Genomic DNA, 12660 nt, shown 5'->3' on the forward strand with positions numbered 1-12660 from the left:
ATTAACCCATTGTGAAATGGGCAGCACAGAGTGGATGTGTTAAGATGTTTAAATGCTGATGAAGAACAAGGTTGTAACAAGGCCAAAGCTCTATGGATAAAGTGCATGTCATTGTCTGACCCAGAAAGCAAGGTTCCAGGCACTAAGTAGCAGTTTGAGCAGGTAAAGTGCATCCCAAGAGAAAGTGGTAGGACTTGCTGAGTAAAAAGCAAACAAACCAAAACTGGCTTAAAAATGAAGAATGCTGAGCCTCCTGCATTTGCAAACTACCTCTGTGGATAAATAAGGAAGATGCTAAAAGCAAGTGTGTTAAGGTGTAGTTTTTAGTTCCCAGAGAAGATAAAAATAGCTAACATTTGAAGCCTGCCTCATCTTTCCCTGAAAAGGTCAAGAGTTCTGAGAGTTCATGTTGGCCTCTACTCTAATCTGGCCTTAATTTCTATGGCTTCTATCCCCTCCTGTGAGCAGTTTGGATTATACATTCATATGAACTAAGGTGCAGTAAAATGTCAGCATAACAACATTCCAGTCCCTCAAGTGGTGAGGGAAAAGTCACCCTTGACAGGTTTATCCTCATCACTTGTGGTCTGTTCAGCTTGTCCTGCCTTCACTGAGGCACTTCAATCCACATAATTAAACCATAATTCAATAGCCTGCTCTTCCACATTGTGAAGAGAATACTTGGAGTATATAGAATCAGTGTTTCGGGTTGGAAGGAACTTTTCAAGGTCACTTAGTCCAGCCCCTGTGCAGTGAGCAGGGACATCTTCAGCTAAAGCATATTGCTCAGAGCCCTGGCCAACCCAAAATGACATGTTTCCAGGGACAGGGCATCTACCACCTCTGGTTAACCTGGGCCAGGGTTTCACCACCTTCAGTGTTAAAAATTTCTTCCTTAGACCCAGTCTAAGTCTCCCATCTTTCAGTTTAAAACTATCACCCTGTCTCCATCTTTCTTATTGTCCCCTTTGAATACCAAAAGGCAGCCATAAGGTCTCCTTGGAGCCTTTGCTTCTGGAGGTTAAACAGTCCCAACTCTTGTCCTCACAGCAGTGGGTTTCCAGACCATTGTCTATGAAATCATCTAGAGAACATCAGTGTATACTCCAGTAGACAATGTATAGTCTTGCCCTGTGGGGCCTAGGCAGAGCTGGGCAAGAGAGTTCTCATTCAGATGAAGCTGCTTTGGTGGGCCATGGGTAATCAAAGCATGTGCTATGATGATAAAATATGGCACTAGGTTGACTAATGATGACAGCCAGTGCTACCAGAAGCTGCCAACTGAGGGATCTCCCAAGCCAGTGACTGCTGTGTCTTACAATAGACAAGCATGACAGAGCCTTAGTCTCTTCCCAGAGAGCAGCATCTAAATGGATGGGCCAGAGCAACCTTTTCAGGCTTTTCTTCCCCCATTTGCTGTATCTTGGTCAAAGAAGTCATCTGAGCTACGTTTTTCTGTGTTTTAAGAAAATAACTGACAATGTGAACCTTTGGCAAGCTTTAAGTACTGGTCTCTTACATATGCTTCCAAAAGAAGGTGAGGGCTAAGGCACTGCAGTGTGGTGGTTGAAGTTCCCCCCAGCACTAACTGTGCCAGACCAACTCCGTTAGAAGCAAATGAAGCTGTATTGGCAAGCCGAAAACCCCTCCGCTCTACGATGGGATGCAATGAATATGTACAAAATACACAGGATTTGCAAGATTATACACATACTGACAATTAGCAAACAACATGAAAACTCCCCCTGCTCAGAGAGCAGGGAAGCTGTTCCACTGCCCCCCCTCCCCTTGCCCCACAAGAGAAAAGGAGCAGAGAGAAAGCAGTGGGTTAGACTTACCGGTTTCAGCCAAGGCCAGCTGACAAACAGGTTCATCTCTCCTGAGCGAAGTAAAACAGCAGAGAAAAGAGGAGAGTTGTTTGGGTACAGCTCGTCTTATTTTAGGTATTTATCCAATGAATTTGTTTAGAATGATCTTTTAGGTTCCTTTTTACACCCAATAGTGATTTGCTTACATTTTTCTACTTTTCTGCTCGAAATCTGTAACTAAATTTGAAAGGCATAGCCTAAAACCACCACAGGCAGAAGGAGGGATAATGGTGATGCTGTGCATATACTGCCTCTTTACCATCTGGGTTCCTGCTCCTAGGCTTCTCAGCAAGGTTTACTGCCATTGGAGTTAGGTTAAATTGGGCCTCCAAAAGATCCTGGCAGATCATGAGCTAGAGAGGAAATCCAACATCAAACGTGCTGTGTTGGCACAAACCTTTAAGATGATTGAGTCCAACTGTTAACCCTGTATCTGCCAAGTCACCACTAAAGCATGTCCCTCAGAACCTCATCATCTTTGGGGATGCAGACTCCACCACTGCCCTGAGTAGCCTGTTCCAGGCCTTGGCAACCCTTTTGGGGAACTGAAAATGTGACTGAACTCATTCCCATTGCCTGCCTGTCGAAGGGCAGGGGGTGCTAGGCCTGTGCACACTCACATGGGACCGTTTCTTTGCACAGCTGCTGTGATGAGGCAGGTTTTGCTGTCCTTGGATCCACATGGCAGCAGAGCCAGCAGCCCCTCTGGCTGACATTTTGTCCCAGCCGCTGCAAGTTTTTATGGCCACGTGCCCTCTGTTGTCCCAGGATAAAAAATCGCTGATGGAGGTTCAGCCTACAGCAGAGCCAGCCTCTACCACCTTAACCTCTGAGATTATGAAAATAGAGGAGACCTTCCACTGGGAAAAGTTTTTCTTCCTTCAGCAAGCTTCTGATTGACAGACTCCTATTAACTGATGTTCATAAACTGCTTCACAGCCCTTTGCTGAAAGCCCTTAGAGTAGCTCAGAGACTTTCACAGCTGCCTATTCCAAATGCCCATCTTCCAGAGTTTCCTTGTACACCCTTGGCAGCTTTCCCTGCCAAACAAGAGACAAATGTGGCATGGGAGGAACAACCAACAAGCACAGCAAAGGAGAAGGCTAACTTTCGGTTCCTACTACTCTCAGGATTGCTGCATGTTTTTCTGCTATGTTATGCAGAGAGGTTTGGCGAGCCAGAGATGTCTTCTCACTTTCTCATCTTTAACATATGAAACCCTCCTGCTTCCTTTGATGTGGGGAGCTTCTTAGGCTGAGAAGATTCTTGAGAACTGAAAGTAGGAGGCAATGTTAGCATTTTTGGAAAGCTCCATCAATGCTTCTCAACTCTACTTTGTTTCACAGAATCCTGGCATGGTAGTGGTTCAAAGGGACCTGTGGAGATGACTTAGTCCAACCTCCCTGCTAAAGCAGAGTCACCCAGAGCAGGATGCCCAGCAATGTCCAGGCAGGTTTGGAATCTCTCCAAAGAAGAAGTTCCAGTTCTATCTAGTGATTTCAGACACATTTGCTAACAAAGGCATCTTGGCCCCTTACCTAGGAATACTTTGGAGGAATCAACTTTTTTCCCTGCCAGACCCCCCACTGCCAGGGCAAATCCCATGTTACTCAGCTGAGGTGACACAGGGCCAGCAACTGCAAGGTGGATGTTCCTGCATCTGTCCTGTAATTTGCCATCAGTCTGTCTTCACTGATAGCTTTGGACAGGCCAGCTTCCTTCCACCTTACCTCAGCCTTTCAGGCAGTAATCCACTTAACTGCTTTGAAGAAACAGATCTTGCTGGAAAAGCAGTTTCATAAATACCTTTTCATCACACAGAACCACTACTAGTATTTTTATTAGTGTTGCTGCTGCTTCAGCACAAGCACAGCGCTACTCTCCTTGTACAGATCCTCTTTTTCACTCCACCCATGGCTTTATACAGGCTCCCATGAAGCTGCTGATGAGCCCTGGCAGCACACAGGGCTGCTGCTCTTGCAGCCCTTGCACCCAGAAGAGGTGCAGCAGCTACTGAGAGAAGCTAAACCAGCCAATCGTTCTGCCCCAGAGCACTTCTTTCTGGGTTGTGCTTCAACAAGTCCCAAGTAAGCGCACGCCATGATGGATGAGTCTGTGACATAGTAGAATCACAGGCTGGTTTGGGTTGGATACTTCAGGGTCACTTAGTCCAACTGTCCTGCAGTGAGAAGGGACATCTTCAACTAGAGCAGGTTGGTCATGGTGCTATTGCTCTGCAGTACCTATGCAACCAGGTAAACAAATCATCTCCCCAGGCCAGCCGCCACACAGGCAGTCCAAGATGGAGTTATCTAGTCACGTAATTCCATCCTGCCAGCAGGCTCTACCCACTCCTTTATACACACACACACTTCCCCCAAACTTTGGACCATTTTTTGCAAAGGGAAAAGCACTTGAAGAGCTCCTAGTCTGCAGAGCTCACGTGATCCACATCACCTCCTTTGAGGCAATTGGAAGCTGTTTCCTCTTACTGCTTGTTACTGGGGAGAACAGACTGACCTCCATGTCCCAGAGCTCAGAGATTTATATTCCACTTGGAAAACCCCACCCTCCTGGTGCCTCTCACTGCCAAGACATCTCTGTGGTGGCAGAGCACTTAGGTCTTCCCCTAATCATTATGCTCTGGGGCAACCACGTGGACTCAGCCCTTGAGGATTACTCCACAGCGTGCCAGCTGTTTCTCCGCCCATGTCAAGAATTAACCGGCGGCTTCAGCGTTAAAAAGGTGGAGAAAAAGCATTAGGGAATGAACTGAGGAAGTAGCAAGCTGGAGGCAATACTTGGAGGCAATACCACCATCTCCTCATCCATCTGCTAACCTGATGTCTGAGGCCAGCTCAAGCTGCCGCTGCCCCGGGAGTTAGGGCAGGGAGGAGCAGAGGCAGGAGGAACAAAGAGCACACCAGCAAGGAGCGCAGTTCCGCTGGCCTGCAGGATGTTACCCCAGTGAAGGCAAGAACAGGGAAATTCCCAGCTCAGGAGCTGTCACAAATTTAGATAGGATAAAAGAGCTGGGCATGCCAATTGTACTCTTCTGTGGCCAAGAACCAAGTGGGTGGTTGGTTCTAAACTGGATCTTGGCCTTTTTGATTGAAAGAGAAATCAGCTTCTAACTTTGTTCTAACCAACTTAGACTTCCAAGTCATCTGTTTCACAAGCAATTGGTCACTATCACTTAAACTCATCCCACCGGATTTTATACTTCATGGCAGGTCCCCATGCTCTTTGGATGTGAGTTTCCCTCCAGTCTGGGGGCGGGTGGGGGGGGGGGAGGTTTCTGAGGCCAGAAGCAGGGAGAGGGACAAGTAGCATTTCTGCAGGTTTCCTTCCCCAGAAATCCTGTATTCACCCTTCAGCTCACAGACAATTCCGAGAGCAGTGCTTCATCAGGTATCCTCCATTTGGGGCAGAGGTGGCTGACTGCTTTTCTTCTAACCTGTTCCCATTTGGTGGCGAGGGATCAGGTCCTCACCAGACAAAGTGCTGTGGGGAATGGCAACCTCTGCCATGAAGACATGGAGGGTTAGAGTTAGCAGCGGCAGTTTACCCACCCCGTATCTCTCTCCAATTCTGAATTGTTCAATTCTCTACCAGAAAGAACCATCCCACCAGGACTTAGGAAGACACAGAAGCTTTAGCTTTGCTGCAGTTCCCTTGCCTCTAGAGCTGGATGCACAACTCAGATGATCCCTTGGCTCACCCTTCTGTGAAACGCCTTTCATTGATAGGAAAACACATGAAGTGCAGCAAAGGCAGCTCCGACGAGCCAGAACAAGGCTCTTCTTTTCTCCTTTGGGGCACAACATGTGGCTTTTGAATACACCCTGCAGACTTCACAGCCATACAGGAAGAAAAATATGTTGGCAGAACCTGATAATCCCTACAGAAAGGAATTGCCAACCAAGACTGTTCATCACCACAACATGCTGGCTGGATGCTCACAAGAAAGGAAAGAGCCCAGATCCCAGGGGTCTGTACAGGGAAACCAGTACTGAAGAACTTGTGTTCAAACTGCAGTGAGAGAAAAGAACTTTCCAGAGGGGCTCAACTACCAGAAAAGGGTGGTCAGAATGACCATGACTTTTCAAAGTGCTTCTGTCACCTCCAGGTCAAGTGAAGGAAGAGCAGTGATGCTGTTTGCACAGCTCAGCTGCGGCCTGCGCAGCATCCCGGAGCGGAGAAGCCGGAGAAGCCAGTTCCAACGAACCCACAAGAAGAGCCACGCCCATTGTGCAACCTCTGATTTTTAAATATAACATTTTATTGCTTAGATGGTTTGATACAGAACAACTTGTACTTTTTATTTTGAATTTGGAAGTACTGTACAATAAAGGGATAAAAAGAGGAATAAAAGTACCAAAACAAACGTGTGATTCTCTGTTCGTGTGGCATAAACCAGTCTTGTACACAATTCGTAGCAGCAGTTTTAAGTTCCCTTTAGAAAAAATATGAATTCTAGACATTTATTACTGTTTCCTGTGTGGGATGAAATCACTAGGATTAAACTTCCTTCGTGGAGAGAGAGAGAGAGAGAGAAGAGAGAAAGGAGAGACAGAGAGAGGAGGGAGAAGAGGATGAATCACACTGAAAATGGAATCAGACTCTCACATAGCCCCCAAAAGTTATTTCACAACAGCCTCCGATAAGGTTCTCTCTTTTTTTTTTTTCCTTTTTTTTGGTTTTTTTTTTTTTCATTCATTAATTTATTTAATTACTTATCTATTTATTTTTGCTTTCACAGTCAAGTGCTTAATGTAGTGATTGAATTATCTCAACGTGAAGTCCATTGCAACTCAGGCGAAAAGAATTTCAGATCCTTTCTTTGTTTTTTTTTTATTCTCCTCTGTGGTTTGTTGGTTTTTTTTTTGTGTGTGTGTGGTTTTTTGTGTGTTTTTTTTTTTTCTTGTAAAAGCCCTGAGAGAGGAAAAATAAAAACAACAATAACAACAACAACCAAAAAAAAAAATAATACCCCAAACCCAACGACCACCGAAAGTAACAAAACGATGAAAAGATTCAAACAAACGGAACGAAAAGTAATCGTATAGAGACAAATTAGCTGAACATGCAAACTAAAGCCTAAAGATTCACCCATAGTTTAAACATCATCAAATTTCACAGTTTTAATACTGAGGGGAGGGGAAAAGGGAAAAGGGGAGGAGGGGGAAACAACAACAACAGCAACAACAACAAAAAAACAAACCCCAAACCAAACCAAAACGAAAGAAACCAGCCCAACAACAGCAACGGTTCTCAGTCAAACTCAACTAATAAAAACGTCAATAAAATGTGGCAAGACCTTAAACTCTACAAGGATATAGATAAAGGCTAAATAAAGCTTTAAATCAATAGTGATTATTGCTAGCAGACGTCCCGGCAGGCTGCTGGGAATTAATTACTTGCTACATCATTCTGCAGCACATAGTTTAGTAATGGCTTCTCCCCCCACAGTATTGAGCAGTTTAGTGTGGAGAGCTGCGAAACAAAACAACAACCCCAAACCAACCAAAAACAACCATCCCCCCCCCCCAAAAAAAAATCCCCCACAAACAAAAGCGACCAAAAAAAAATCCCAAAATAATAATAATAATAATTATTATAATAATTATAATAGTAATAACAATTTAAGGGATGTGTGAGAGGGGTTTCATTAAGTAGAATGCACCTGGGTAGAGAGTTTCGTCTGAATCATTGGTTGTGACGGGGTTTACCTAAGAGCTGGCATTAGCTTCCATTCTGAACTGCTTCAAACATCCCTATTTACAAACGAAAGGAACACCAAAGAAAACCCCCAACAACCCCCAAAAAACAAACAAACAAACAAACAAAAATTCCCAAAACACAGAAATCACAGATACCTCAACAACAGAAATCACAAACACCTCAACAAATCAACCATTTCTTCTTAAGTCTATGCGCAAGAATATTACTCGAGAACATTTCTATTCCATCTGAATTCTGGGCAATGAGATTTCAGCCTCCAGATATTTGGGGACAATTTTTCATACATATATATATATGTGTATATATATATATATATATAAATATAATGTATGCTGGGTTTGAGGCCCACCTTCCTCCATGTCTGGGGAGAGCAGGAGAATCAGTTCTGCAAGGAGAGGGCAGGAAAGGAGGGTCCCAGTGGGGGCTGGGTGGGGGGGGGTAGGGGAGGGGACTGCAGCGGTGGAGTAGCACAGTGAGGCTCCGGCAATGCTATTATGGCTCTGTCTGTCCCAGAGGTCACGACTGACAGACAACGCACAAACAACAAACAAGGACGACAGACGAGGACAAAGGACAATAACAAAACAATAAACGCTGGGCACTCCTAAAAAATGCACAGCTACAGTAGGAGACATTTCGCTCGACCCCTTCAATAGTGGTGGCTGGAGTGTCACCTGTTGCCGGCAACAGGAGCCATAGGGAGAGATCCCAGCTGCCAACATTAAAGGGATGAAATCTGATGTGAAATTTAGACACACACCTCTAGTCTTCAAGCATCAACCCCAAAATCTCAGGAAGAATTTCTTTTATTTTATTTATTTTTTAAAATGTCTTTTATTTCTTTTTGACATGTCTGTAGTTTTATCACCAGTAGTATTTTCTTGCTCCAGAACATGACAGTAGCAAGACGATGGGTAAGGCTTGCGTTTCTCTCCTGCTAGCTTTTGACTGGAAGACAGAATCTAACTTTGCTCTGAGTAACACACGCTGTCACCGACGGGGCCTTGACAAGACTCATCTGGCACTCGCAGTGCTCCTGATGCACCTGGAGGGGCCTTACGCAGCCCCCGCCTTGTTCTCGCACGCTTCTGCCCCTGCGCAGACGCACGCACGCACCCACACGCACCCACACCACGAGTGAGATGTTCCCCTGTGCGGGCGGGACAGTACCTCGCTGGTCTCTGACTCTCTGGTGAGAGGAAGGGGTTCGTTTAAAGTACAGTAGAAGAGCTGCAACACGAGAAGAGGAGCTGGTGAAAGCGTTAAGTCAAACAAAAACTCCAACGTTCTGGGAGGGGATCCAAGCTGCATTACACATCTGCGCGGGCAAATATTGCCCATCGGTTTCTGCTGACTGCAGAGACAAGCCAACTGATGGATTTATAAAATAATAATAATAATAATAAAATAATAATAATAACAATAATAATAATAATAATACTATACTGAAGCAAATCAAACATATATAACAGCGGGTGCATCATTTCCATAGGTTTATGTTGCTACGTAACTCTTCTCTGTATACACTGCTCAGTCCACCATGGCCAGAAACCCCTTCCCACCCCCCCCAAAAAAAAAAGTAATAACAGGATTTCGAAGACCATTTCTAATGCTGAAAAGTGGAAACAAGCATGAGGTTGAAATTCGTTGTGTTTCCTGCTTTTGGCTTGAACCACTTTGAAACACCTTCAATCGTGCCACGTTGTTGAGGCCCGGGTCCAGGCGTTGGGGCCTGGAGCAGGCTTAATGCTCCACCGTGTGGCAAACGCAAGAACATCTACCGAGACAAAAAAATCAACATCTCACCTGCGTTTTCCTCTGACTATTTCATAAGAAATTCACATCAATTTTCTTCCAGTTATTGTCTGTGGTAATCCAAGGGCCTCCCACCCCCACTGCCCCCATTTCCAGCTCAGAGAACAAACACAGTGACTATCACAGATTTAACAAGAACAAGCTCACGCACACCAATACAAAAGGTAACATTAATGCTTAAATGAAAAAGGTCCTCTCCAAATAATTCATTAAAATATTAAAAAAGAAATCATTTTTGGAAAAAAAAAAACAATCTATGATACCAAAAGATCTAATAAAGTAGTAAGGCACTCAAATCAGTATAGACTGTAGTCTCTTGCACTATTATACTGAAAGGCATATGGCACTGCATCCAGTCTGCCATTCTCTACCCCCTGCCAGCTCTAGGTCACTCTTCAAAACCCAAGACTCCAGCCACCTCACGCTGCTGCCTTCAGCCGGGCATGCTGGGATGGGTGTGACCCCTAAGCAAAGTCATTCGACCCCCAAGAGCTGAGGTGTGCTGTCTGCAGAGGCAAGGATGTGATTCAGGGGAGACTTTTTGTTGTGCATCTCCAGCAAGTCTTGAATGAAACCTGAGGGCCTCTCGTGCTCAGAGCTAGCCCGAGGTTCCTGGTCTTTTGCAGTCTGTTTCTGTGCATTCTTGGTGGGCTCCAGGAGGCAGGTGCTGGCTCCTCGCCCACTTGGCCTCTCCTCTCTGCAGGACAAGTCCTTGACTGTGCCAGCCAGGGACTCATTTTGGCTTCCCATGAGGCTCCCGCCAGCCCCTGCAGAGTCACACTCGTTTTCTGAGATGGGGTTGGTGCCACTGTGGCTAGACTCGTTTTCGCTGTCTTCTCCACACCTCGACTGGGTCTCCTCCTTGTCGCTCTCCTTCCCGTGGTTTCGGGTGGTTTTGACTTTCTGGTGTATGCGCTGGTGACGAACCAGACTGTGTTTCAGAGTAAAGGTCCGTTCACAGGTTTGACACTTGTAAGGTCTCTCACCTAGAAGAGAGTTAATAGGCAGAGTCAGACATCAAGTCACCAACGACACTGTCTCGTTCTCGTTTGGAGCAGTATAAGGCGCTCCACGCTCTGGGAATTCAGTATCTGTATCAAGCGTGTCTCATTTGTGCAGCACTTTGCTCCTGCACAAGCAGGATACAGACAAATCCCTGAGTGTGCAAATGGAAAACTAAAGGTCTTGAGATGCCTATGAGCTTGGTACGGCCCCACATTAAGGAAGAGGAAGACCATAAGCCCTGGGTTCTCATCTAATTTACTCAGCAACTTTTCTGGAAGACAGCTGCAGTCATCCTCTGGAACTCAAAAGCCATCATGAAGCCTACCCACCACGGGGCTTTCCTGCTGCGGGTCAGCCCCGATACAGGTGGAGAGAGAGGACTCGAAATGGGAGGATGAGATACTACCCAGGTCAACAGTGCTTAAAACCTGGACTGAACGGCGTGTGAGAAGCACTTCCCTCTTTCTTAGATGCTGGCAGATGGGCAAGGATGAAATGTGCAAGGCTCTGCACAGGAGCCTCTGCTCTCTCTGAAGCAGGGACAGTATCACCACATTTCACAGAGCATCTGAAGCACCCTGGTTCGTCAGGCATTCACGGGACATGGGAAGTATCCGTTAGAGGGAATCAAAATGTACTGACCCAGTGAAAAATGCCTGCCTCAGGGTGTTATTCACAAAGCTGCTGGTGTGAGGAACATCTGAAGGCTCCTGAGAAACCTTTTCATGCCTGTTCCACATATGCTACTCCCAGGACAAAATTCTTCTTCCTATTTTGCGGAGTTACAGCGCAGAGCAGCTGCAGGTACCTTCTGTTGTAACCCACCGGCCATCTGCTGCCATCTCAGAGCTGCTTTTTGCACCTGAAATGCTTCAATACTTCCCTAAGCATGAGCTCACTGGAAAACAATGCCACCACAGCTCCAGAGACAAAATTCCCCCATAGTCCCCATCAAACAGAGTGCCCTGAGGTGCCCTGAAGAACCAAAGTTCCCACCTTGACCCATCCTGCATTTTTCATTCCGCCTATTAAAGACTTGTGCCAATGAGTGTTGAAAACAAGACACTCATGGTTCATTGCTTGCTTGGAATCAGTGAAAACGAATCAGTTACAATCTGCAGGCGGCTGGCTCTGGGTTCTGCTGTCCCTGGGAAGCCTGACACTTCCTAGAAGTGTTTCTCTATAGTTCCCTGCTTGGGCATCTGCTATCAAGGGCAGGAGTGGCTCCCCAGGCGTGTTTTGGGCCAAGAGCCTTTGCCCACCAGGCTGTGACCAGTGCCAGCGCTGGGGCTCACCCTGAACTTGGGCAGGCAGCACCAGAGCATCCCACAACGACCTGCTGGGAAACAGCTTGCACTGGGAGAGCATTTCCAGCCTAATTGCCATGTATGAGGCAGGCAGAGGTTTCTTGTCCACTTCAGCATGTCCCAGACATTCTTCTTCTGAGTGAAAAAATCTCCAAGCCTTACAGTTATCATTACAGCCTGAGGGCATTTGCTGATATAGCTGAACAAGAGGGAAGGAAAGAAGGGCACACATCATTTGGGTACAACTCAGAACTTCGGGCATTAGCATCTTCCCAAGGCTGCTGAATTAGCATGAAAGTAGGTACAAGAATGGGACCTGTCTTTTGTTCACTTGTGGCTCCATGCCAGAAGAAAACAGGCCAATTTCCCACTTGATAGGGGAGTAAGTCTGGTTAAGGCACCAGTCTCTGGGGTAGTTGACTAAACATCATTGTCAATGACAGCACAAGTATTTTTTTTAATCACAAAGAGCTTGTCTTTGGCAGAGAGCACCTTCAAGAAGCACAAAATGTCAACCTGCCTGTTTGCCCACATCACAGCAGCTTGCTGACAGGTAAAATGCATCATTAATAAGGACACCTTAATAAGGATGAATGAGCTGGCTCATGGCTTCATCTCATCTGCAAGGCCCTGCTGCAAACTGTATCACTTAGCGCAACCCCAGGTGTTCTAACTGCCAAGTCATGCCATCAAACAAAGCATTCTGCTCCCTGTGCTCCACCTTGCCTGCCCAAGCCTGAAGAGCAAGCTGTGTACTGTAGCTTTACCTTTCACTTGAGCAGATGACCAGCATGTTACCCATACTAGACTCAAATAATCAGACAAAACCAGACTCTCTAACACTCAGGGGTGAAGGCCTCATCATGCACTGACAGGTTTCTACACTGCTTGGCAAAATACTGTGAAGAGGTAAAGCCACA

The 12660-nt window shown here is 46.0% G+C and overlaps 1 protein-coding gene across 9 annotated transcripts in view; it reads right to left on the bottom strand.

Annotated features, from left to right (window-relative positions):
• Window positions 1–6129: 6129 nt before the first annotated feature.
• Window positions 6130–12660, bottom strand: part of RREB1 (ras responsive element binding protein 1) — a 144832-nt gene continuing 138301 nt past the window's right edge. For 8 of the 9 annotated variants that reach the window (XM_068162987.1, XM_068162992.1, XM_068162994.1 and 5 more), the window contains one exon: window positions 6130–10414. In XM_068162987.1, coding sequence (XP_068019088.1) covers window positions 9903–10414 — 512 coding nt within the window. In that variant the 3' untranslated portion in view covers window positions 6130–9902. The remainder of the gene's footprint in view (window positions 10415–12660) is intronic. The other variant, XM_068162996.1, reaches the window with a different exon arrangement.

The sequence above is a fragment of the Melanerpes formicivorus genome, unplaced genomic scaffold (assembly GCF_026170545.1).
Source record: "Melanerpes formicivorus ecotype bairdi unplaced genomic scaffold, bMelFor1.0.p_v2 SCAF_69, whole genome shotgun sequence".
In the NCBI taxonomy this organism is placed as follows: domain Eukaryota; kingdom Metazoa; phylum Chordata; class Aves; order Piciformes; family Picidae; genus Melanerpes; species Melanerpes formicivorus.